This window comes from Nuphar pumila, chromosome 6 (assembly GCF_984573655.1).
Source record: "Nuphar pumila chromosome 6, dmNupPumi1.hap1.1, whole genome shotgun sequence".
NCBI lineage: Eukaryota > Viridiplantae > Streptophyta > Magnoliopsida > Nymphaeales > Nymphaeaceae > Nuphar > Nuphar pumila.
Genome location: NC_143254.1, coordinates 51,960,296 through 51,987,182, shown reverse-complemented (window position 1 = coordinate 51,987,182; position 26,887 = coordinate 51,960,296). Strand labels below are relative to the sequence as shown.

The 26,887-nt window shown below is 37.0% G+C and overlaps 1 protein-coding gene across 2 annotated transcripts; it reads right to left on the bottom strand.

Moving 5' to 3' along the window:
* Positions 1–7,450: 7,450 nt before the first annotated feature.
* On the bottom strand, positions 7,451–12,543 carry LOC149834846 (uncharacterized). 2 transcript variants are annotated; one of them, XM_090010322.1, is made up of 6 exons: positions 12,369–12,543; positions 12,213–12,272; positions 9,392–9,545; positions 8,193–8,317; positions 8,027–8,092; positions 7,451–7,767 (listed from the first exon to the last, which is right to left on the bottom strand). In XM_090010322.1, exons 1-6 carry the CDS (start codon positions 12,507–12,509, stop codon positions 7,729–7,731), a joined length of 585 nt encoding a protein of 194 aa, XP_089866448.1. In that variant the 5' UTR covers positions 12,510–12,543; the 3' UTR covers positions 7,451–7,728. The 2 variants fall into 2 exon arrangements, with proteins under 2 accessions (XP_089866448.1, XP_089866449.1); XM_090010323.1 differs by having other exon boundaries at positions 8,193–8,290.
* Positions 12,544–26,887: the final 14,344 nt, after the last annotated feature.

The window sequence follows — 26,887 nt, the reverse complement described above, 5'->3', positions numbered from 1 at the left end:
ACACTTGGTTTTGATATCCTTTTCTGCATAATACAGTCAGTTTAAGGTCAGTTATAACTGTCAAAAGAAAAAATAAACTTTTAATGAGTTCATTTTACACTATGTGCAAGAAGATGATAGGATAAAGAAAGAGAAGACTGAGAGTACTCATTTGACAGTAACCTCTAAGGACAGGTTTAAGAAAAAGAAAATGACTAAGAAAGCTGTAGTTGACACTTAATCGCAGAAGAAATAGAAAAGACATCAATACCCAAAGTCTAGTTGTTTATTTTGCAAATGGGAGGGTCACATGAAAAAGTATTGTACCAAGTATCATGCCTGACATGAGAAGAAAGATACGCTCTTTACTTTGGTTTATTCTGAAGTTAATTTGACTTCTATGTCGAACACACTTGGTGGATGGATTTTGGTGCTACCACTCACATAAGTGTGTCTATATAGAGTTGCCTAAGTTGTCGATCGTCAATTGATGCTAAAAGATTCATCTATATGGGTGATGGCAAAATAGTTAAAGTTGAGGCAATAGGGACCTTTAGGTTACTTTTAAAGACTGAAAATTATTTAGATTTGAAAGAAACAATATTGTGTCATCTTTTAGGTAGAATTTGGTTTCTATTTCTATTTTAGACAAATATGAGTATTCTTGTTTATTTAAAAATAATGAATTTAAATTGTTTTTTTATTGAAATCTTATTGGGACTGATTCTTTATTTACGGCTGATAACTTTTATTTGCTTAATATTGTTGCCTTATTTAATAAAACTTTGCATTTAATTTCTTGTGGTACAAATCAAAAATTAACAAATGAGAATTTTGTTTTATTATGGCATAAACGCTTATGTCATATTTCTAAACAAAAAATTTAAAGACTTGTGTCGAGTGAGATTTTTTATTCCATTGATTTCACTGACTTTAAGATTTGTGTTGAGTGTATAAAAGAGAAACGAACAAACATAAAGAAATTAGGTGCAAAAAAGAGAACAAACGTCTTAGAACTAATTCATACAGATATTTGTGGGCTCTTCCCTACGGCTTCTTGAAATGGTCAATAATATTTTATTATGTTCATAGACGACTATTCTCGTTATGGGTATCTATATTTAATTAATGTAAAGTCTCAGTCCCTAAATGTATTCAAATCGTTTAAGAGCGAAGTTGAAAACCAACTTGGCAAAAGAATTACGGCTGTCAAATTTGACCGTGGTGGTGAGTACTAAGGTAGATATGATTGATCAAGTGAATAACGTCCAGGACCCTTTGCTAAATTCCTAAAAGAATATAAGATCGTCCCTCAGTATACTATGTCCGACACTCCTAGCATGAATGATGTTGCTGAGAGACAAAACAGGAACCTTAAGGACATAGTAAGGAGTATGATTCCTCATTCTACTTTACCAAAGTCTTTCTGGGAGAAAATATTAAAAACTGCAGCTTATGTTTTAAACATGATACCCTATAAAGCAGTAACCAAGACCTCATATGAATTGTGGACAAGCAAAAAGCCTAGTATGAAACATTTTTATATCTGGGGATATCTAGTTGAGGCTAGGCCCTACAAACCACATGAAAAACAACTGGATTCTAGAACGGTTAGCTGCTACTTTGTTAAGTATTTCGAAGGATTCAGAGGCTATAAATTTATGACCCTGTAAATAAGTTATTTTTCAAAACAGGAAACACTTATTTCTTTGAGGGTGCTGAGTTTGGGGAAGTGATAAAGTAAAAGACATTGCTTTTGAAGAAAAGTCTCTTTCTCTTTCTACAGTTGTGGTTGACAATGATCAGATTTTTATTCTTAACATTGTTTCCACAAATTTGAATCAAGATAATGTTCTAGATCTCCCTATCCAAATTCAAGCTTTTACTCCTAGAGTTCAAACTCAACAACCTTAAAAAATACCTCAAGAACCAGTGCCATTAAAAAAATCCACTAGGGAGGGAAGAAGGTCAATTTTAGGTGATTATATTGTCTTTATACAAGAACATAAGGGTGATACTAGCCTAAGAAAAGATGATCTAATCAACTTTCATCAAGCCACACAAAGTTCTAACTCTGAAAAGTGGATTGAAGCAATATGTGCGAAGATTAAATCCATGAGGGACAATAATGTGTGAGATCTTGTCTCATTATCTGAAGGTGTGAAACCCATTGGTTGCAAATAGATATTTAAAACCAAAAGAGATTTAAAAGCTAATGTGAAAAGATATAAGGTTTATCTTATTGCAAAAAGGTTTACTCAAAGGGAAGACATTGACTACATATAGACTTTATCTTTGATTTCTACAAAAAAAACTCTTTTAGGATTATGATGGCACTTGTGACTCATTATGATTTAGAGCTGCATCAGATGGATGTTAAGACTACATTCTTTAATTGTGACATTAATGAAACAATATATATGTTTTAACCAGAACATTTTGTCTTAGGCGATTCCAAGAAAGTGGTTTACAAACTAAAGAAATTTATCTATGGACTTAAGCAAACTTTTCGTCAGTAGTATCATAAATTTTACCAAGTTGTCCTCTCATTTGGTTTTGAGATGAATGTGGTTATGAATGCATATACCATAAGTTCAGTGTGAGTAAATTTATTTTTCTGGTTTTGTATGTTGATGACATATTGCTTTCCAGTAATGATATAGATATACTGTATGAAACTAAGAGATTTCTGATAAAAAAATTTGAAATAAAAAATTTTGGGGATGCCTCTTTTGTATTACGGATCCAAATACATTGAGACCGTTCTGGGGGTATTCTTGGATTATCACAAAAGAGTTATATCGAAAAGATTCTTGATAGATTTGGCATGAAGGATTACAAATCAGGTGATACTCTTGTTGCTAAGGGAGATAAGTTTAATCCCGATCAGTGCCCCAAACACCAGTCTGAAATTAAGGTTATGTAACAGATTCTCTATGCATCTGTTGTAGGGAGTCTTATGTATGCTCAGGTGTGTACACGTCTGGATATAGCGTACATTATTGAGATATTAGGCAGATATCCTAGTAACCCATGTATTTATCATTGGAAAGCAGTCAAACGGGTTATGCAGTATTTGCAGAGAATAAAATGTTACATGCTTACATAAAGGAAGTCAGATCAGTTGGAGATCATTGGGTATTCTGATTCTAACTTTATAAGATGCAAAGACAGTCGCAGATCCATATCAGGTTATGTTTTTCTATTGGCTGAAAGAACTATTTCTTAGAGGAGTGCCTAGCAGATACTCATTGCTTCTTTCACTATAGCAGAAGAATTCGTAGCTTGTTATGAGACATCCAACCATGGGATATAGCTACGTAATTTTGTTGCAGAGTTGCAGATTTTGGATAATGTTGAGAGACCGTTAAAGTTATTTTATGATAATAATTTAACAGTGCTATATTCCAATAACAACAAGAGCTCATCAAAGTCAAAACATATTGTCATTAAGTTTCTTGTTGTTAAAGAAAGAGTACAGAATGGTCAGATATCGATAGAACATATTAACACAAACTCAATGATTGCATATTTGCTTACTAAAGGTTTGTCACCCAAGGTCTTTCACGAGCATATTGTTTGAATGGGTGTTTTATCATTTTATGATATGCTGGTTTAGTGGGAGTTCATATTAGGACATTCTATGATATAATAAAGTTCTTTTTACCACTTCGGTATAAAGTTAAAGTTTTGGTTTCGTTTTGCACTTATCTTGTTGTGATCTCACTAAAATTTCAGGAAGAACCAGTTGGAAATAGGCATGTTTGATCACATTACATGTAATTTTCATGTTTCACATCCATACTTGATTCATGTCATTTGGTTATGTTGATATGTGTGATCATTGATGGGTCCAATTATGTTATTTGTAATGAAGACCCCTTTAGTTCTATGTTGACATGATTAATGGATCAGATTGGTAGATATATCAATTGATAAAACAATATTTTTGAGCTCATAAAGATATAATGTGTGATTATAAGGTTACGTATGTGACCCAAGTGGGAGATTGCTAGAAAATAATCGTGTGGGCCTACATACGTTAAACCACGCATTATAGACTGTCTCAGGTTCATGCACAGTCTATGCGATCTAATTCAGTTGGGTCATATGATATTTCATATGGTATGGTACACTATGTGAAGAGACCTTTTCTGTCTACAATTCTGTAATGGGATGAATTAGAGAAAGACCCCTAATTGAAAACATATTAGGTTATGGTCTCAAACTTTAGATAATGACCATATCTTTGAGGTTCCTCATGACCATCAAAAAGAGATTTAATCCCTCTCATAAGGTTTAGAAAAAGGAAAATAGTCACGTATACAAGTTCTGGAAGATCATACCCGTCAACGATCTATCGGAGCGCTTATGGATTCAAGTATGCTTCCGCATTAAGATTTTAGTTTTCAGTTTTGATTTCAACGATTTAGCAAACACATGTTTGACTGCCCTCTTTAGTTTTGGGTGAATTTACAAATCCAACACTAAATGCATATGTGACTCAATCATGCTAAAATAATCAACCAAAAAAATAAGAATATAATAAAAAACCACAAATGACCACCTAAGGTCCAAACAAGAGATAAAACTCTTCAAAATGTTGATATAAAAAAAGTAATACAAAAAGAAACTTGCTTATATTGCAGGAAACGTATATCGTCAAAATATCATGATAATATATAATATCTTCAATAACAGAAAGGGCATGGTGTTCAAAATGATAATAATTAAAAACCCTTTATATATTTTACTTGTAATACCTTTTTCTACTCTTCTACTTGCACAGTCACATTTGGCTACATAAGGCTACGCCGATCTATATTCATTTGTGACTTATGTGCTACATAATATTGACATTAAGAAAGCAAAGCAGGAAACACTTGAAGCTTTTTTTGTATTATTATTTTTTTAAGTCAGGTTGCACACAAACTAAGCCAAGACACATGAGGCACCAGCCTGAATACAACCGCAGGAATCCTTGTGATTGAGGGAGTTGTAAATACCTCCCCTCTAGGGAGAGAGTTGAACTTAAGGTTTTATTGGGACTTGGAGTTGTCGGATCTGTAGCCCAGGTTTATGCCTCTCCATTTTCTTCTTCCAAACAGCTTTCAACTTTTCTTGGAGTGGTCCGCTTCAGATAACTGTCTCCCACACCATCCCGCCTCCTCCGACACTTTTCTCCCAAACACAGTTGTAACAAGGGACGGAGGCAGGTAGGGGTGAGGGTGGGCATGTGCCCGGGCACCCTGGCCTGAAAAAACCCAATAGGGAGGTTCGGGCCTGAGTGGTTAGTGCCCACCCTGGCCCAAAACTGTGCCCACCTCCCTTCTTGAGTGTCCCTAATTGTGCCTTCTACATGCATAAAACAGGTTGGATCTAGTTTGGACCCAGATGAGTCTGAATTCAGATTTGACTTTGAGGTGTTGGTACTCAGTTCTGACATGAGTCCGATGGATCCACTATAAGAAAAACCATACCCAGGTCCCATAAAGATTATATCAACAGGTCAAATAATATTTTTTATCTTTTTTACATTGAAAGCTCATGGATCTGAACTTGTTGGATCTAGGTTTGGTATGAAATTTGACAAACTATATCCACCTCCATATACTAATGGGATCCTTAAGATCCAACATAGATTCTAAACAAACCTTCTTTTCACCAACCTTGACTCTATATGGCCTGGAACTGGTCGTGTCAAACCCAACCTATTGACATGCCTATTTGTGCCCACCCTAATTTAGATTTTTGGCTCCGCCTCTGATTGTAACTGACGTTGTTATGGTCACCACACCGTAGGGATGTCTACGGATCGGATATATGTGACATCTGACCTGAATCTGAATCTAATTAATAATTGAATTTTGATTCAGTTTAGGATTTCATAACCGAATCTGATGGATATCCAATTCCGAATCCGACTACATGTTTTTTTGTTGGATTCAGTTATAGCTTTATCCCATCTGAATCCGAATCCTATCCTAGCTCGATTAACCAATGTTGAATGGATCGGATTTGGTATTGGCTACATCCAACCCAAATCCCAACCGTGGAAAAATTTTTAAAACGGAAATATTAGGGCAGCTAAGTTCTTCGGAGAAATTGAAAATTTTTGTTTTCTCTTGGTGTTTTTATCAGCAAAAATAGTCCTAAATAAACTAAAAAATAGGAACCGAAAGACATAAAATATATAAAATGAGTCCAAAGGTTGCTCTATTTTACAGGCTTAATTGTTTAAAGGTTCAGTTTCCTCCACAGGTGGGGCATTTGGCTGGGCCGGGCTCTAGTTGGACTCACAAGGACCCACCGGACCTAAGGAACTGCATCAGGCCCCAGCTCTGGTCCTCAGCTTGGGACCCAAAAGTGGGCCTAAAGTTGTACCATATCAGGCCAAGCCCATTTTAAAGAGTTGCACCCTTGGCTCAAACAGGTTCGATATCTATTCGATGGGACCTGGACCAGGGCCAGACGGGCTTAAATGACTTCCCCAACATTTCTTTCTCAAAACCCACTGCCCATTGTCATCAATGATAAATTGGTCCTATTATTTGATTGATTTAATCCTACATTTTTTCTTTTAAAAATTATCATGAAAAATGTACCATTTTGATAAGCTCATAACAAGTTGAACCATCACTATTATCACTAAGACAAATATATCTCAATATGTTCAATTTATCAACCATTTCTCAACAAAACGCCTATTTGATTTTCTTGACTATGATTAACAAATTTAGTTGCTAATTTTTTTACCATACTGTCCAATTGAAAACCCTCCAAAAAATTTAGAACTCCAGAAATTCATGGCCAATAAATAGCCTTTTATTTTTCCTTTTCTAACTTTTTTTTATGACTAGGCCCCACATGTTTCAGCCTACAAGGGCTTCGTTCATCTGGTAGAGACAACTTGTGAAGGTCACCAAGTTGATTGGATGTCACAAGTTCAAAACCCATGAGTAGCATCCCTTACTGCAAGGTAGAAGCTGGGTGTTGTTCTCCCCAGTAGGCAAGAGGGACCCCAAGGATTTTACCAACCGAAGGCCAGCCAATGTGCCATCGGTGATGGTGGCAGTTTTTTCTTTTCTCGAGCATTGATATCCAAAGGGCCATAGCTGCTCAGTATGTTTTATTACCAAAAAAATAGAATCTTCTGTCATCAAATTTTAGCACAATATGAGCCGTTGACTTTTCACCTCTAAGAAAACACATGTTCATGAAAAATATCTAATTGAATGTAAGCTGAGTAAACTATGATAAACACATTTATCGGTTTAGAACAATAAAAAATCACCTGCATCCATGCTTTTTGCTGGGACCTAAATAAAATGGGACCTGACTAGAGCATTCCCCATATATATGAGAAATGTTCTAGTCAGGTCCCATTTTTGTAAGGTCCCAACTGGTTGGCACATTAACCAGCCCTAGCATCCACTTTTTCCCAGATAAAAAGATAGGTTTAATCACAGTACCCAAGATAAAGCTCATGAATGGATAAAAATAGGTTTCATCAGAGTACCCAAAGACAAAAGCTGGTGAATGGACCTTCGAAGCTAATGTAAGACAGGAAAAACTTCCAGCAGCAAGAATCACTCAAAAACATGAGCTGATCAGTTAATCAACTGATACAGTTTCTTTGCCTCCAAGGATTTTTTTTTTCTATTCTGCACATAGAATGCAGGTGTTGCGCCCATGCTAAACCATGACTTTCGTGCTTCATATTCATCCAATTACGGCCACTCATTGACTTCAAATAAATGGAAGACCCCCACCAGAATGTTCAACCTCCTGAAAATCGAAGACAAAGATACAGATATGAGAAAATGTGGAGATGGAAACACATAAAGCGGAGTCATTTAAAATAATGTGATTCTATTGATACATCAAGAACAGGAAAAACATAAAGTAATAATTGTCACTTGTACTTAATGAAAGTAGCAGTATTAACTGACAGAGCCTCCTTTATTATGACATTGTTACAAAAATAAGCCAGATCTTTCCATTTGCAATTTACCCCATTTTTCATGTAGCAAAATTGTTAGCATACCTGAGCAGGTGGTAGGGATGACACCCAATCAGATGCATGCGTGGGAAGAAGACCTAGAGTATTGAGCTGCCAAGAAAAATTGATTTGGATGAGAAACTTGAACTACATGAACAACTGCATTGAGAAAGCTAGTTATGATACACTATAGAAGCTTCATCGATTTTACCTTCCAGACACCCAATACCATTGCTGCTAGGTTAAGGGCAATAAAGACCAACTTGGGTGCAAGAGTATCCACTTTTGAATCCTTATAAGGCTCAAAAACTGGAAAGCGGAAAGAAGACAAGATGCCTGAGGGTATATACTAGAGATTATAAGCAAGATAGAGTCCAAAAGAGAACTTATCTAACATACCAGAAAAATTAAAATAGATGGTAATGATAAGAATTGAACAACAATGACGGAAAATCCTCACAGACAAACCATCGAACACAAAGCAGCATCACATAATATTGTCATTATTGATATGATGACTCTTATTTCCTTCACAATGGAAAATGGGACTCTTTTTGATAGCTACACATGGGAGGGAGTTGTGGGATTGGAAAAGTTAAAGCCATAAAATTCCTAGAATCGTTAAAGACCACCTCCTACAGGAAGAATTTGCCAATCTTCTTTTGGATGCAAATAGAAATGAATGAGGAGGTATTTGCCATCTATTGAGTGAAAATCGGTCTTCCAAACAACCATGCCCAGAGGACTTGACCCAACTTGAACACAGATCCTCAACTCCTACCACCCCAATAAAAAAATACAGCGAAAAAAAATGAGAAACCTTTTTTATTTCATTGTACATTAGTTTTGTAATTAGCTTGACTTCAACCAATAGATGAAGTGAAATCCTGTCCCTAAAGTTCACAAAGCAAAAGTCATGATTGCAATTAAACAACCTCTTTAAAAAGGAGCTGTTTCATGTATTTGGATAAGGTTGGAGTTGATTCCTAGTTAGCGAGCAAAAGCTCACTGCATCACCTTTGTAAGTCACTGGATTTATTGGAACTTCGAGATGAGTTAATTAATTTTCATATGTACAGTTGGAAGGCTCTTCAGTATCATGGTAGATAAAGCCTGGTCACATATTACACAGGCTTCATAGTCCTTTATCTTCCAAGAGGACTGACGAAAAAATGAGAAATGTAATACTGAACTGCTTTAAGGGTTATGCTGGTGGAAATAGACAATCAGATTTCATGATTTTCATCATTTAGGAAAAAGAACTTATCAAATTGTTTGCTTGATATGAGCAATATCCCTAAAAATACAACTTATACAGGATAATAAAAAACTTATACACGCTTTAATATAATTAAAGGGAACACACTTTGCAGTATCAAGAAGGTTCCAAAAGAAGTCAAAGAACCATACCTTTACCAACACTTTGAAGGGCACTTATGGGCTGCCAAAGAGCTGAGAATGTGATGCCAATACTAAACAAATGCACTGTATTTCCAGCCATCCACATCATGAAACCCATCATTAACAAGTTCTTGAAAGGGGCTTGAGCCACTTCCCATGCTTTCTTCTCATGAAGAACAGAAAGATTTTTGTCATAATGATGGATCATAACTATTTAACGAATCCAAAAACACACAAGTAGCAGATGGAGTGTGCAAGTTGATGGCATTAAGCACCCAAAGAGAGCTTAAAACATGACACACACAAAAACTCCATCTTAACTCACGTACCATACCACACATTATACTACCCTTATGCCATGTCCCACAAGAATTCCCATATTCTCTATCTCCGTAGTCATATGCAAGAAACATTGCCTTGAATCACCGACATGATCTACATCATATGATGCAATGCAAAAAAAATAACTTTTTTAGAGAATGCTAGCAAGTTCACCAAGCCATTTTACCCTTTAACATTGAACACACCAAGGTGATGCCATTTATCCAAATACAACTTAATTGTTTTGATATGTTTCCTTCAAAAGGTTTCAACATCTCATTATCTATAATTGAAGTTTTCTGAAAATCAAATTGTGTGATTCAATGCAGCTACATTCGAAATCCAACAGTACTAGATTTAATTATGTTTTTTGGTTCTTTGCTTATGGATTATAAATTATGATGTTTTTTGTTTTGTCGTTCAAATCAATGGTAGAATAAGTTCGGTGGAGATGCTCCCACATTCTACTCCTTTGCTCAAGTGTATCTTGAGTCAGACATGCAAAACTAGTGGCAGGGAGAGAAATTTGATTTTTTTTTTAAGCTCATCCAAAAAATCGGTTGCAGAATTGACACTTAAGTAATCTTGTATTTGTCATTTATAATTATAACCTATGTTCCATAGGTGCGGGTGCGGATGAGGAGGGTACGACATGGCAAATTTCAAAAAGCTTTGGTGTGGGGGTGCATATATATATATATATATATAACCTATGTCACATAGTGCGAGAGGAGGGTACGACATAGCAATTTCAAAAAAGCTTTGGTGTGGGGTTGCATACACACACACACACACACACGTGTGTGTGTGTGTGTGTGTGTGTGTGTGTGTGCATTTATATTTTTAGTATAATATAGATAAAACTGGACTTGGTTAGGGTTAACCGAATCCACTTTCAGACAGAAATGGACCTCAGTGTGGTTGACTTCACCTGACACAAAGGAAGCCATGTCCAAGTATTGCCCTGTTAGAAGTGTCCATATTACATAGTTTATAACATGACATCCAGGCAAAGTTTAGTTCTTACTATCTTAAAATTTCAAATTCATAAAATTTTCATTTTTGTATCAGTATATATGACATTAGAATGCATATTATTTGCACTCTGTAGGCATATACAAAAGAATCAAGAAAACACCATAGTCACTGTTATAATCTCATTGGCATTGATAGTATAGATTTACTAGAAGAAAGGGTGCAAGAAGAGTTTCATATCTGGATTCTGGAATGCTGATGCTGATTTGAGGCATCTGAAAGCTAAACGTGACCACCGCGGAGGTTGTCCACGTGGCCAGCAGGGTGGTTGTGAGGGTGCTGAGATGAAGGCACTGGATCAAACCCCACTGGTGCACAGGTGTGCCTTTAGCTGTCAATGGTGGGCCACATAAGGCAGGGTGGTTGTGAGGCACCACTCGGGGTTTTCCTCGCTTCGGCAAGGGCTCATCGTCATCCAAAACAAAAGAAACTGAAAGCTGAACATGAAAAGAGAAATGATTATGTAGGGGCTAGAGCTGGAGTTGGAGGGAATGGATGATTCAGAAGAACAAGATCCTTCATTCTAGTATAGTTTTGGTCATGATTGGTGAACTAGGCAGAATTGAAGGATTTCTGCTTTGTCTTTTGTTATTTGATTGATGAATAATTGGCTGTTAACTTTAGATTCAGACTTGTTGTTAATGAATGGATGTATCATACTATTTTGTTTTGTTAGATGTTGCTTGTTGGTGACTATTGCTCAATATGTCCAAGTAGTATAATGTCCAGGTTTATTTGATGTTACAGCAGTTTTAGCACTTAAATATATTTTGTTCCTTTTAATGTCTTTTATGATTTTTTTTCTAATTTTATGATTTTTTAATTTTTTGGTGGCATATCCAAGTGATACGACACGATACGGTTTTACGCATCTGTATCCACCTTTCGATATGATTTTTACAACAATGGTACTTACAGCTATCGAGGTAAGTGTAGAGAAACCATGATGACCTCAGAGATTTGCTACAATAGAAGGCAATGTTTGTTTAGGTTATGATGCGACAAATAGAAGAACCGAAGCCAAAACGAGCAACCCCTAAATATCTAAATCTATTGAAGAAGTTTAGAATTTCATTGATTGGCTTTATGGCCACTACAAAGGAGCTACCACACTTAATTTTCCAAAAATCACGCTTCTCTCTCTTTTTTATGTGCTCCGCCAATAAATTTCTCGACCGAATCGCCATGACTACAACTAAATGTCGCGAAAACAACGTTGCAAGAGGAGATATTCTTGAATTCGAAAGAATTTTGCAAATAGAGATACATCAAACGGATCCCTATAGAGAAGATTCAAAAGAGAACCCAATAAAAAAACAAATTGCCAAGATCTAACCATGATCCGCACAATCAATGAAGATTAGCTACAGAAAAAACACGATCATAGATCGGTAACCAGATATTTCATTCTTTTTTTCAATAACCATATGGAGGAAAAACGAAATCGAAGGGGGGAAATATCAGAAGTGGGTACCTGCGCCTTCCATGCCGCCTCGGATTCCTTCCTCTGGCGGCTGCCTCCAGCACCATCCTCCTAAAATCAAACAAGGAAGCAATTATTGATGAATCAAAAGCAAAAACTATCTTGGTTCTTCAAATTCGATGAGCGAGCGAGAGAGAGAGAGAATACGAGCACTTGGGAGATGCGGGTGAAGCCGAGGGGATCGGGGACGTCGCGGGAAGAGGGCGAGGAGTAGTCGTTGGTGGTGAGATCGATCGCCCACTTGCGACCGTACCCTCCTCCTTTGCTGCTGCTACCACCCTTCTCCATTCTCTCTCTCTCTCTCTCTCTCTCTACAAGGACACGGCGTTGTGGAAAGATCCTAAGGAGCCAGCCATCGGACCGGGCTGCACTTTGCAGCCCAGAACTGAAAAATGTCGGGCTGGGATCGGGCCCTAATCGAACCGGCCTCCATGTACAAAATGCACACGACCGGACAAGCCCGACCTATTAACTGGTCGGGCTTAAACGGCCCAGCCCTAACCGATTATTACTGAGACAGGCCGGGCTCGAGCCTTAATAAGGGTTGGGCCTGTCGGGCCCTAATCGGTTCGGGCCAACCCGATGTCCACCCGTATATCTGATTTCGAGAGTTAAGCTTCTCGTTTTTGGGAAGGTCTAGCCCAAGTTTCTTAAGGGCATGTTGCTGGGTTCTGAAGTCGAAGGTCAGTTGGAGCAGAGGAGAAACATTGTCAATCCGGTGGTGATCGATCAGGCAACAAGGAGAATTTCTCTGCTCAGTCTAGCTGCAGCCACCACGAACACAGGCTTTCGAATGCAGCTGGTGAGTAGACCTTTTCCATCTCTTAGCAGGTTACTCACACTTTTACTTGATGAGGGTCGCTCATGATACCCTTTGATTTATAGGGTACAGGATGAGAACGGTTTGCATAACCGTTCCCCCTTTTATCTCATGCTGGTTTATCGGAAGCGATCATTCTAAATGAAGGGATGAATCCACATCGTGGATAACCACCACGTAAATCGTGGTGGTTAATCCAACATTCTCCCACTTGATCCGACGATAAACCCTTTAACCAAAAAACCATATGGGAATAACTTGATGAATATAATGACTTTTTATTCTATTCTATAGATCTTTAGTTGAATCTCTAATCCTTATGAAATTAACAATAAAAAATAATGAGAATCATGAACTGAAAGTGATCACTTTATTTATATGCATATGTCAAAAAGAGTTTAACAAGTTTATCCTCATTATATGTTAGAAATATAATCCTGGTGCTAGCCCTTTAGTAAGAGGATGAACGATCATCTCTTTGGTACCAATATTAACAATATGCACTAAATGATTCTCCGTCATTTCTTTAACAACAAAATACTTCAATTTCATATGCTTACATGACGTAGTATTTTTGTTGTTGTTCGAAAAGGACACCACAACTACATTATCACAATAGACCTTCAATGACTTTCTAATGGAATCAACCACCTTTAACTGTGATATGAAGTTTTTTAACCATATAGCATGCAACGTAGTCTCGTACAATGCTATAAATTCTGCCTCCATGGTGTGGGCAGCAGTGATCATTTGCTTCTCACCCCTCCAAGAGATCGCGCCCCTAGCAAGTAAGAAAATGTGCCCAATAGTAGACTTTCTACTATCAAGACATCCTCCTAAGTCCACATATGAGTAGTCAATGACCTTGAGGTGATCAACTTTATGATACGTCAACATATAGTCTTTTGTTCCTTGCAAGTACCACAAGACTTTCTTGGCAGCCTTCCAATGGGGTATACCTGGGTTAGACTGAAATCTGTCAAGCACCCCTACTGCAAAAGAAATATCTGGTCGAGAACATGTCTACACGTACTGCAAGCTACAAACAACTGATGTATATGGATAAGCACTCATTTGTGCTTTGTCAATATCATCCTGTGGACAATCCTTTAGGCTCAGCTTGTCACCTTTTAATATGGGTGTTGAACTAGGAGAACAATTCTTCATCCCATATCACTTTAACACCTTATCTATATAGGATCTTTGAGAGAGGCCTAAAAAACCTTTTGCTCTGTCTCGACAGATCTCAATGTCGAGAACATAAGCAGCCTCACCCATATTTTTCATATCAAAATATGATGCAAGAAAATATTTTATCTCTGAAAGCAACTTTATATCGTTGGTTGCAAGTAAAATATCATCCACATACAACATCAATATAATGAACTTACTCCCACTTTCCTTAAGGTATATACATTGATCAATAATATTTTCTGTAAACCCGAAAGTCACAATGACTTTGGAAAATTTAATATATCACTATCAGGATGCTTGTTTAAGTCCATATATTGATTTGTTGAGCTTGCAAACTAGATGATCATTTTTAAAGAAACCAAGAGGTTAATCCATATATATTTTTTCATTCAGATCCCCGTTGAGAAATATTGTTTTCACATCCATCTGGTGTAGCTCCAAGTCATAATGAGCTACAAGGGTCAAAATTATCCCCATTGACTCTTTAGTTGAGACAAGAGAAAACGTCTCATTGTAGTCAATGCCCTTCATCTGGGTGAATCCTTTAGCAACCAATCTTGTTTTATGTCTCTCTATGTTACCTTTGGAGTCCTTCTTGGTCTTAAAGACCCATTTACACCCTACGGGCTTTACTCCCTTAGGTAACTCGACAAGATCTCACACTTGATTTTTAGTCATGGAGTCTAATTCTTCTTTCATGGCTTCTATCTAGTGTGTAGATTGTTTGTTTTGCATAGCTTCCATAAAAGTCACCAGGTCATTATCCATATCTATGAAATCACTAGGCTCCTGAAGGTACACCACATAATCAGGATGTATGCCAGATCTCCAAACAGGTCATTCTTCAGGCTCAGATTGAATCTGATCATCTTGTTCATGATGTTTCGCATTGTCCACAATAGGTTTACTTTGGATTTGTGCATCAACAACCGAATGGTCAACCACATCATCATTAGGAATAATAATGCGATATCTTTCGATGTTTTCCTTAACAAGTGACGAAACTAGATCATGTACTTCCTCAAAACTAAGGTTTTGAAGTGCACTTAATCCTACTAAACCATCTTCTAGGAATTTTGCCTTATCTGTTTCAACAATCTGTGGTGAGTGAGATGGACAACAAAACTTGTACTCTTTCGATCTTTTTGGATAATCAATAAAATATCCACTGGTTGTTCTTGGATCAAAGGTTTTAATGTGGGGGTTATACAACTTAGCCTCTGCAGGACATCATCATATGTGCATACAAGACAAAGATGGTTTTCTACCTGTCCACAACTCATAAAGAATTTTAGGCACAAATTTTGTAGGTACCTTATTTAAAATATGCACAATTGTCCTTGAGGCTTCACCCCACAACTTAATGGAAAGTGTTGAATAATTCAACATAGCTCTGACCATTTTCTTAAGCGTTTGATTTCTCTTTTCAGCTATACCATTCTAATAGGCACTATCAGACATGGTATATTGAGGCACAATGCCTTCCTCTTTGAGAAATCACGCTAATAGTCTTTCTCTTTGCCCCATCTCAGTAAACCTACCATAATATTTGTCACCTCTATCAAGCCTGACTATTTTAATAACTTTATCAGTTTGTTTATCTACTTAAAAAAAAAAAAATTAAACATCTGAAAAATATCAGATTTTTTAAAAATAAAGTAGAGATACATATACCGAGAATAGTCATCAATAAAGGTGACAAAATATTTTTGCCTGTGTAACACAAAAAAAAAGGTTCACATACATCTGTGTGAACTATCTCTAATATCTCACTACTGCGTTTGACACTCAATTTATATGTGTTTGTATTATTAGCCTTTATGCAATCAACACATGGGTCATTGTCGGTAAAATCTAGATATTTCAAGATCTCTTCATTTACGAGTCTTTTTATTCTATTTTCAGATATATGACCCAACCTTCGATGCCAAAGTATGTAAGAATTATCATTTATCAAGCTACGTTTATTTCCAACCAATGCGTATTCAAAAGTCAGAGACTCTTGAGTTTGGATCTTCATGTTCAATCTATACAAACCATCATAAACTGATACAGAACCAATTTCAATTGAATTTCTATAAATGAACAATTTAGAATTTTTAAACTTAAAGCAACAACAACAACAACAACAACAATAACAACAACAATAACAACTACGCCTTCATCCTAAAACAATTGGGGTCGGCGATATGAACCAACAAAGAAAATCATTATGGGTCTTCCATATAAATCCTTCTCCTTATCCAATTTCGAAATTGAAATTAATTTTCTACTATATGATGGAATATAAAAGACATCATGGAGATCCAAAACTATGCATGTATCTAGAGTAATCTTTGCAGGTTCCAACACCCTTCACATATGAACACATCATGTTTCCCGAATAGATGTTCTTCTCATGCATTGTTGGTTCTCTTCTGGTCAGAAACAACTGTAGACGGTTGGAAATATGAACAGTAGCACCAGAATCAATCCACCAACTATTTTCAAGAATTTGTAATAAATTACATTCATGAGAAACAAATGACAAATTACCTCTCTTTTCCAAACACTTTTTGTACTTTATGCAATCTATCTTCATGTGTCCCTTCTTCTTGCAAAAGAAGCACTTATGAGATCGGAGTCAGATTGCTTGCCTTGAGATGTCTTATCCCCTGTTGGCTTCTTCCTAGCATTTCTCTTAAATGCATTCTTCCTTGGTCCTAACTTGGATGCATGAGAAGCCATATGTGTACTCTGCACCTTCTCCCCTTTCAACCTCTCTTTTTCTTCAGCACACTTGGACATAAGTCCATTGAACGTCCATTCATCATCATGTGTGTTGTAAGAGATTTTGAAATGTCCATACTCTAAGGGTAACAACGCTAGAACTAAATGCAGTAGGAAAAAATTAGAGATGGTGAGCTTCATGTCATTTAGCTGAGACACTATGTTCTTCATTTCCAAAATGTGTTGGCGAATGTTTCTCTCTCCAGTATATTTCATAGATATGAGTTTAGACATCAGGGTATTGGCTTTGTCCTTGTTTGAACTCACAAATTGTGCTTCAATAGCACTTAAAAACTCTCTAACTGTCTTGTATTGTAGTATGACACTACGAATATTCTTAGCTACCTTAGATTGCAAAAGTAACATGCTAAGTCTTTTCGAGCAGTCCCACTTCTCAAAAACAGTCTTTTGATCAATAATGCTTTGATAAGTTAGAGCAGCATGTTCTTATATCCTTAGGGCCAGATCCAAATCCATATACCCTAATGTAAAAAGTACAATCTCTTTTTAATTACTAAAATTTGATCAATCTAGAAAAGGTATACAACTAGAGCTATCTAAAATCATATGACTAGAAATTGCACTATAAAAGACATGTATCAAGAAGCATTCGTACGAGACTAAAACTTTAATGAAAAAAGCAAAAGAATAAAGACCCTTAATATGCTTATTTTCAGGAGAGTGAAGGGGGTCATCGAAGTTCTACTTTGGTAAGAGCTCCGACACACAAAACCACTTCGCCTACCGACCATATTCGGTAAAACTAACATTCTTGTGAAGTTAGACCATCGACACAAGGTACCTTTGGATATACATGTATAATGTATCTCGATACATTTACCTTATTTCACCCTACTTAAATTTCAAACATGATAAAACTACCTTTGGGTCATTTATCGTTTCATGAATCTAAGTACAATGTTGATATCGACTTAAACTGAATGATAGTATTAAAATTCTTTGATGACATACGTGTATTCAATCACTTTGGTGACATGAATACATTAAGTCATCTAACTATCTTTAATGCCAATATGAAATAACACCTTGAAATGATTCAAAACTAGATGAATCGATCATATGACCCACAAACCGGTCTGAAAACTGAATGAACCGATCATATGACCCATGAATCAGTTTGAAAATTGGATGAACTGGTCTAAAAACTGGATAAACCGATCATATAAAGCTCTGAATCAGTTCAAAATGTACCAAACCGGGTTTGTAACACTCTAAACCAGTCTCTGCAACAGTGAACCAGTCTCAGTTGTCTAAGAACCGGTTCTAGAGAGATCCGGATCGGTTCAGAAAAAGGCCGAACCGGTTGAACCAATTCGGTCTCTGTTACAGGCCGTTTGGATTGGTTCTGTCAAGCTGATCCAGAACTGTATAATCCAATTTTAACCGAATTCTGGATCTGCTAATGAAAGAACCAGATCCGGATTACCCAGATCCGATCCAGAGAACATTATTTGGATTCAGGACCTGAGACCCGAAGATCTGTATCCAGATCCAACCCAGATTATCATCATGGATCAGTGCAGGTCATCAGATCTAGGTCTGAACCGCAATCCGATCCAAAAGTTCTTAACGGATCGGTTATGGTTCCAGAGAGATCCAAGATTAACCTCTCAAACCCACTCGAATCCTAAAACACAACGGGTCAGGGCCAAAAGGACTTCAGATCCATTACCCGAGAACCATATCCGATCCAAAAGACCTTTTATGGATCAGATCGAGTAATATGGATCAGATCATAACAATAACCCGATCCAGATCCAAAGGTCTATGGATCATGTGTCGAAATAGAACGAGTCCCCCATCTGAATCCCAGATCCGATCCAGATAACTTTATGGATCAGATTCGGGTGGGGCGGGTCGGGGATTGAACCCGGCCCGAAACCTTTAAAAGGGACTGAAAATACGAAATAGGATTTTCAAAACCCTATTTCGCTTTTCTTCTCCTGATGCTGAGGAGGAATGTCGTTGTCGACCCCGACGTCCGGCAATCCGAAGGAAAAAGAGGAGCCGCCATCACCGCCAGTGACTCAACAGTCACTAGCTTTCAACAGTGGGGCAAAAAAACAGCCTTTGTCAGGCCTATTGTCATGCTCCGGTGACTCGATAGTCGCCGACGACAGCAGCGTTGGTTCTGCAACACCAGGTGGAGTAGAAGCCACAACAGGAGGCGGCCGATGCACCCTGCCCTATTGAAAACCCCCAATAGAGAGGTAAGCCCCTTTTTATTTTATTTTATGTTTTGTTTTGTTTGTCGCCCTACGACGACAGTCGCTGGTGTCGGGGACCAGTTGCAGTGTCGCCCCACGGTGACCTGCATAGCCAGACGACCAGGACACACACCGCGCAGCGGATGCGGGGTGTGGGCCCATAACCCAATGTTGGGTTCCGAAGTCGAAGGTCGGCTAGAGCAGAGGAGAAACGCTGTTAGTCTGGTGGTGATCGATCAAGCAACAAGGAGAATTTTTCTGGTTAGTTGGGCTGCAGCCACCACGAATACAGGCTTCCAAATGCAACCGTTGAGTAGACCTTTTTCCTCTATTAGCAGGTTACTTGCACTTTTACTTGATGAGGGTAGCTCGCTCATGATACTCTGATTTATAGGGCACGGGATGGGAACGATTTGCATAACCGGTCCTCCTTTTATCCCATGCTAGTTTATGGAAAGCGATCATTCGAGATGAGAGGATGAATTTACAACGTGGATACAAAAAGAACGGCACATAACACACTAATTCTATTCGTCAACTGTCTGTATCAAGTTCAATATCTGTTACTGGGATTTTTAAATATCTGTTGTTTGATGAGGATATACAAATAACTTAAGCTGTACTTCGTTTTGCTTAGTTTGACTTTTATTATGGATTTTAACTTCAGATATTGGATTGAATCTAAAAAAAAAAATATTTAAAATTTATCATTACAAACACTCAGTAAACGCTGTTAAGTTACTCTCAGTTTCCTTCTTTCTTGCCAAACTGTCACTACTGATCCACAAGCATTTGCAGATACAGGAGAAATATACGATCGGGATCTGCTAGTCCCCATCAGATCACAGATCAACCAACAATCTGCCACTGCGACATCCACTCAACCGTAATTACTCAAAATTTATTTCTTACTACCTCTTGGTACTAAGAACCAAACACATAACATCAGAGACCAATCCACATCCCCAAATCACCATCAACAAAAAGTTTAAAAAACATCTATCAAGTCTTAATCTAACAAATCTACTTCTTTGCCGCGAAGAAAATGACTCAAACTCAAATACCCCAACAACGATAGCGACTTCCACTAAAAAATAACAACAAAAAGTATCCATCTCCAAACAAACCACTTAATCTTCCTACTACTACATGGAATAACCATTTCAAAAACACTAAAAACATTAAAAAAGGAAAAAAAATGCACCCATTACCCATGAAACAAATCAACGCAGAAAACCAAACACAAGATACAGAAAAATGCGGAAGACTCCATTTTTTGTGCTGAAGAAAAGAAAAGAAGAAAATGCGTCGCTCACAATTGGGGTGTTATTGATGCTGAGACGAGGCAGAGGGTCGGTGGTGCTCACGTGAACGGGGGAGTGGCATCTCCCCTGAATAAGAAGAGAAGAAGTAGGGGGGTGGGGGGGAGAGAGAGAGGAACAAAGAAGAGAAAGAAAGAAGAAAATGGAGGAGAGAGAGAGCTCGCTGCCGGCCATCCCTCCCCCGGCTGCACAGGAGAGAGAGAGAGAGAGAGACCGAATGCATTTTTTTTTTATTTGTACCCGTCCTCGTTCTTTTATTAGCAGGAGGTGGAACCGAAATAACATACTTTTACGAACACGGCACATCCAATGTTTGTTAAAAATGAAGTTCTTGGCATCTTTTTCATCCCGCGGGATGCACCATCAAACATGTCTAAGTCCCCGCCAATAAGCCACTCCAACCTAACCTTATAAGCCTACTCGACTCTATGATCCAGACCAACCTAACCCTATAAGCCTACTGGCCTCGGCTTGGTCTAGTAGCCCACTTGCAGATTGATTTACGTGGAAGGAGAGCGTTTGGAACTAGGAAACATGATCCATAGAGGTCAGGGGAAGTTTAAAGTTGCACAGAGGAGCAATGTTGTCAGTACCAGTATCAGATCTGAATTGTTTGGCCAATGATTCAGGTGAATCCCACGATACCAATTCTCAAGTGAATAATCATTATGAATTGGCTAAAAAATAATTTAAAATATTTCGTGCCAATCAGAAGTGACACGTGTTAAAAACATTAAGATGATATTAAAAATTAATTTTAAGTATTTTTTTACTTTTATTAAAAATTAACCGATTCAGGTTAGTTTCGTATAGATTTTACGCCGATACAGTACAGGCCGGTAATCACCGATACTGACAACATTGCATAGGAGAACCTAGACTATTAACCTTCCTTTATCTCCTCTAAGGTTTAGCCATGGGTAAGGTTGTAAAAGGGTAGGATCCAGTTTGATAGTGGACGTAGCAGAATTCAAGTGAATCACCTCTAAGGTTTTTGGATCTGGGATTGCTTTAGGCTTATTGGGTTTAAATTGCTAGTGGAACAATCTAATTGCATTTTGTATCTTTAATGAATTTCCTAATATTTAGTTGTGGGTTCATATTTGGTGCACTCATCTATACCAAACTAGGTCATGGTTTTGAGTTCTGTTGTCTATCACAGTCTGAACCACAAAACGTGTTTTGCATGGTTCATTTGTTATAGATCAAATATGGTTTTGGAGCATTCTCAATGTAAAAATGTGATTTTGTTTTCAATTCTAAACTTTTAGACTAAATCTGTATCTTATATTTGTTGGGTTTGCTGCACAGAAAAAAAATATATTGAAAAACCGATGGTTTTTTAGTTTTTACTAGAGTGCACAGGTTACGATGGAGGAAAACAAATATTAACCCTTTAATGGGTCATCCTTTATAATATCGAAGATGTTACCTAGGGTAAATATTGGCTCTATTATTAATGAAGGTAAGAAACTAATGAGTAGAAATCACTTTTTTCTTCAAATTTTTTTTTTTTTAAATTTTTTTGTAGACAAATGTTATTAAGGTGATCTGCATGACTTTTTTAGTATAAAACTTGTGTTAAATCATGTGATTATGACAAGTAATTAGGTTTTTAATGAAGCTCAAAAATCAATGGCCTGTCAAAATTTCACAATTCAAAAAAGTATATTTTTACATTAAAAAAAAGCATGATTTGAGGCTTGCTCCTTATCAAACAAACCATGCTGAACCCATCTATGTGGCTTGATAGAGACTTGCACCTATGATTTCTAGCTCATTAGTTTCTTACCTTCATTAGTAGCAAATACTTTCCCATTTATCTATATGATTTAGCAAGGGGCTTAATGAATACCACGTTGGTTGGACATCATGTATCCATTGAGGCTTTGACATCCTTACGTTTTTCAAGATGAACAAAAAAATAATGAAAAAACCATGGCAATTAAGGCTCTCTTTGGGAGCAAAAAGTGGATGAAAGATCATGGATTGAGTGGAATCCGTCAATTCTTTGAATGCAAGAACAAGTGAAAGATCATCTCGCCTCTTTTTTTCTCATTTTTTATAAACTACCTTTTAAATGTCATCATCCAAACAACTACCTCAGCAATTTGACCCAATTTAAACCAATATCCTTTAACTCCTCTTAGCTTAGCTACAGCTGCCGAACATACCAAATAAATTGCCAAGAAAGTTTTTTGTATGTTTTCTTGCGTTCAAATGATCTTTGTTTCCCTGGTTCATTACTTGTGAAGTGTTTGGAATCTAATGTGGACCAAGTCTCCAGTAAGCTCAATCTAACTCCAAAGGTCCTAATCATGCAAACAGGTCTAATCAAAATCGATTTGAATCTATCACCCGAGCTCAAATTGATCTAAACCACCTTAGCCACATGAAAACAACAACCAAGAAAATGCCACCTCATCCTAGTGAAACCCCCTTTATGCCCCCCTCATCAATGGCAAGTAGAACCCACATTGGGCACCTCCTCTTGACAAGTGGGCCCCACCTATTTGTCACCACCCAAAAGACCTTCAAGGCTCTCAAAAATAGTATTGACCCTTGGGCTTTCCTCTTTTATGACCTTGGAGCTTAAGAGCCTCTTGTCTTATTAGTGAGTTTCATCAGTAATTTCATTTGTGCTTATCTTAAGAAATTTATTTTCTCTGAATTTTGTAATTAAAAGAGAGTTCCTTTGAACTATAAAGGGACTCAATTTGTGAAGATAAAATATAAAAAAAAAATGAAACTCTCTCTCTCTCTCTCTGGACATCCTTCTTTGCACTTCTCTTTGTGACGTCTCTCTCCCTATTTCACTCACCTCTACCCTTGGCCCTTATCCAAAGGCTCATTTTTTGAGCTTTGACCTCTTGTAGGTCGCCCCTTACTAAACTTAGTGTGAAGTAAGTATGAGCCATACAACATCATTGCATCACATACTTGATTATATCGTCTCTCTCCAACAAAATCAGCTTCCTTGCACTAACCTCCATGTCATCAAACCTTCCCTCAACCTTATAAATATATGAAAAGAATTTTCAATTCAAACCTCATATTTGAACTACGTTTTAGACCCTCTAGACCGGTTAAACCCAAACCTGAAAGCAATATTTTATTGATGAGATTTTTAAAATTTAGCCCAAATTTTAGATTTTTAGAATTTAGCTCAAAAAATCCTAAAAACTTTCAAAAAAATTATCTCCCAAATAATAAGCCCTAAAATCCTGATATTTTTAAAACTTGTCTGAAGTCCCTCTTAAATTTTTAGCATTTTATCTGTTATAAACTTAGAGAACCAATTTTTTTTACTGAACTTTGTCAACACCACTTCACCCATTATCCACATTGACTTTTTGACTTGATCGTAAACCCAATCTAGCCTACCTTACCCTCTAAAACTAACTTAGGCTCGCCAAAACATATCATAATCATTGGGACATATTTCATAGATACTTTTATTGGGAACATGAGATGTCATATGTTTAGTTAGACATAGTATTGACTCAATTTAACCACATAGATGTGTTCAACATGGTTTGTTTGCTAAGGATTAAGCCTTAGATTGTGCTTTTCTAATGTAAAGATGTGACCTTTGAGTAAAAAATTTTTGGCACATTGTAGGCCGTTGATTTTTGGACCCCTTTAAAACCTAATTACTTGTCATAATCACATGATTCAAAACAAGCTTTTTATTAAACAAACCATGTAGATAACATCTGCATCATTTGATCTACAAAAAATTAGAAATTTTTGAAAAAAAAGAATGATTTCTACTCATTAGTTTCATACCTTCCTTAGTAGCCAATATATACATATATATATATTAGTATATATATATATATTAGTATATATATATATTAGTATAATATATTTATTGAAAACATGATTTTCATGAATCTTTTTTTTTTCTTAAAACTCATTATACCAATATATGTGATCTACATGCTTAGTTTTATGGGGACCGGTTCTCGGATTGCCCCGTTACAACCCATAAGCAAGATCTTTTATAGCTTGAAAATCAACATCTCAAAATTCTTGTAAATATTTGAGCTTCCAAAAATCATATTTTTTGACAAAAATATATGATCCCACAATGGATTCCTAGCCAACAGACCTTGCCAAATTCATCTACAGGGTCAGATTCAATAAAAAGACATATGAAATACCTAGTTCATACTCTGATAAACACACACACACACACACATATATATATATATATATATATATATATATATATATATATATATATATATATATATATAGTTATAGTTATAATTGACTGTATTTGCTACAATCGAATGTAGTTATAATTGACTTAGCAAACTTCTATTTTTTTTGGTCCACACGAACCCATATATGTGATCTACATATTGTTTCTAGCGGGAACAAGCATTTAAATCGACGAATCCAACTGGTGTACAAGTTTTTCGGTGATGAGAAAATTGATGGCTATGACATATGAATGCATTGATTTTTCTCAACTAAGAAAAACAAGATTCTTAATAAAAAAAACATTATCTAAAGGGCATTTTCCACCAATTCGAGCATGCTGAACACATCTACGAGAAATTTACCCCTCTCTCTCTCTCTCTCTCTATATATATATATATATATATATATAAAACTGAACCATTATGCTTATTCTAGGACAGACATTTCACATGTAGTACGTTGTTATATTCTTTGTTGATTAAATATAATTATCAAAGGAGGTGGCGTCTTTGTGGCGTGGGGCTCTATGACTTGTAGGAAAGTCGATTTTAGAAAAATTTATTAAAAACACGCATAACATTTGACCTATTTACAAAAGCACTCCTAACCATTGAAATTTTACAAAATACCCGCTTGAGTTAAGAAACTAATTATCAAGGACAAGCCTCCCTTAACACAAATGGTTTTACTATGGTTAATCCATGTTTTTACCTGGTAAAAATACTTTAATGCCCTTCTCTGTCTCTCTTAACATTGGTGTTTGAATCTTCTGCTGTTTCATGGCTACCGTCAGTCAGTATTGCAACAAGTATACTACAAAAAAGGAAAAAAACGAGTTTTCAATACATTTACTACGTGCTTACAAATCACGTTCTAAAATGGAGAGTTTATTACATGGGAAATATAAAAGAACATATAACATGAGAAGCCTGTTGGACGTTCAAGTTAGATAAGTTGGCTTAGTCAAGAACTTGAAGTATTTGATCCTCCAAGTATTGAGCTTCCTGTTACCTTCTTTTTTTTCAGGTATTTTGAAGCCATAGAGCCCACATGAGCAAGGCATGGATATGTCCAGCACAGATCAAGTCTTTCAAAACTAGAGATGGCAGTGGATGGGGGGAAAATGGGGCCCGCCTCGCCTCTTGTGGACCGGGATTGAGGACATGAAACGGGGATGAAGGTTAAAATCAAAACCCGTGCGGGGATGAAGGTGAGGATGGACTTACGCTTTCTCCCGCCCCACCCTGTCCCCGATCTCTGTTAGTAAAATAACTAAAATGTCTTTAATTAGGGAAGTGAACCAGGGAGAAACGGACTCCCGCATTGCCTTACCTTGTTTAGACCAGGGATGGAGGTCAAAATCAAAACCCATGCGGGGATGGAAGGTAGAATTTTGAGATGGGGGCGGAGGTTGAGACCTTGTCCCCCGCCTCTGTCCCAATCCACTGCCATCTCTATTCAAAGCCCATCAATTGAAGGATATTTTCGTGCTTATTATGATGCATATTTATAAAATATTTAATAAGATAACTGAGTTAATTAACAACAAAAAAATTTCTTTCATAAGTTAATAATAAAAAAATAACAGCCTATATGAATTAAGGCATCATTTTTGTTATTTTGACAGGCAATCCAAGGGTGAAATTTGTATCCAAGACTTCTCGGTTATAACCATCCAACTATCCATTAAATCCCTATCGCACGTTGCGCATTTAGAAATAAAAGAACAAAAAAGTTATCTAAACTTAAACTTGAATGCAAAATGACCTCCCACTCTTTCGCATGGCAGGTAAGATTTATGTCATCTCTTGGCCACTAGACGGGCAGACATGGTTCAATTCTCATGAATGTCATCCCTTTTAAGTAAGCTGACACCCAGCATAGGCCTCCGGGGAGGGGTTTTAACCTCAGACTTTGACGCTGCCGACGACTGTAGGTAAGACAGGCTGAGCCAGTCGCGACCAGGTCTTCGAGCCAAGATTCTTCGGGTTATAAAAAAAAACAGGTGACTGGGTCCGAATGGGCTCAGCGTCTCCTGGCTCATCACTCGTTCAAGTCAAGCCCTCTGATGACCGAGTCCAAATGACCGCATGTGGACTGGTGCAGCGGGTAAATGTCTGG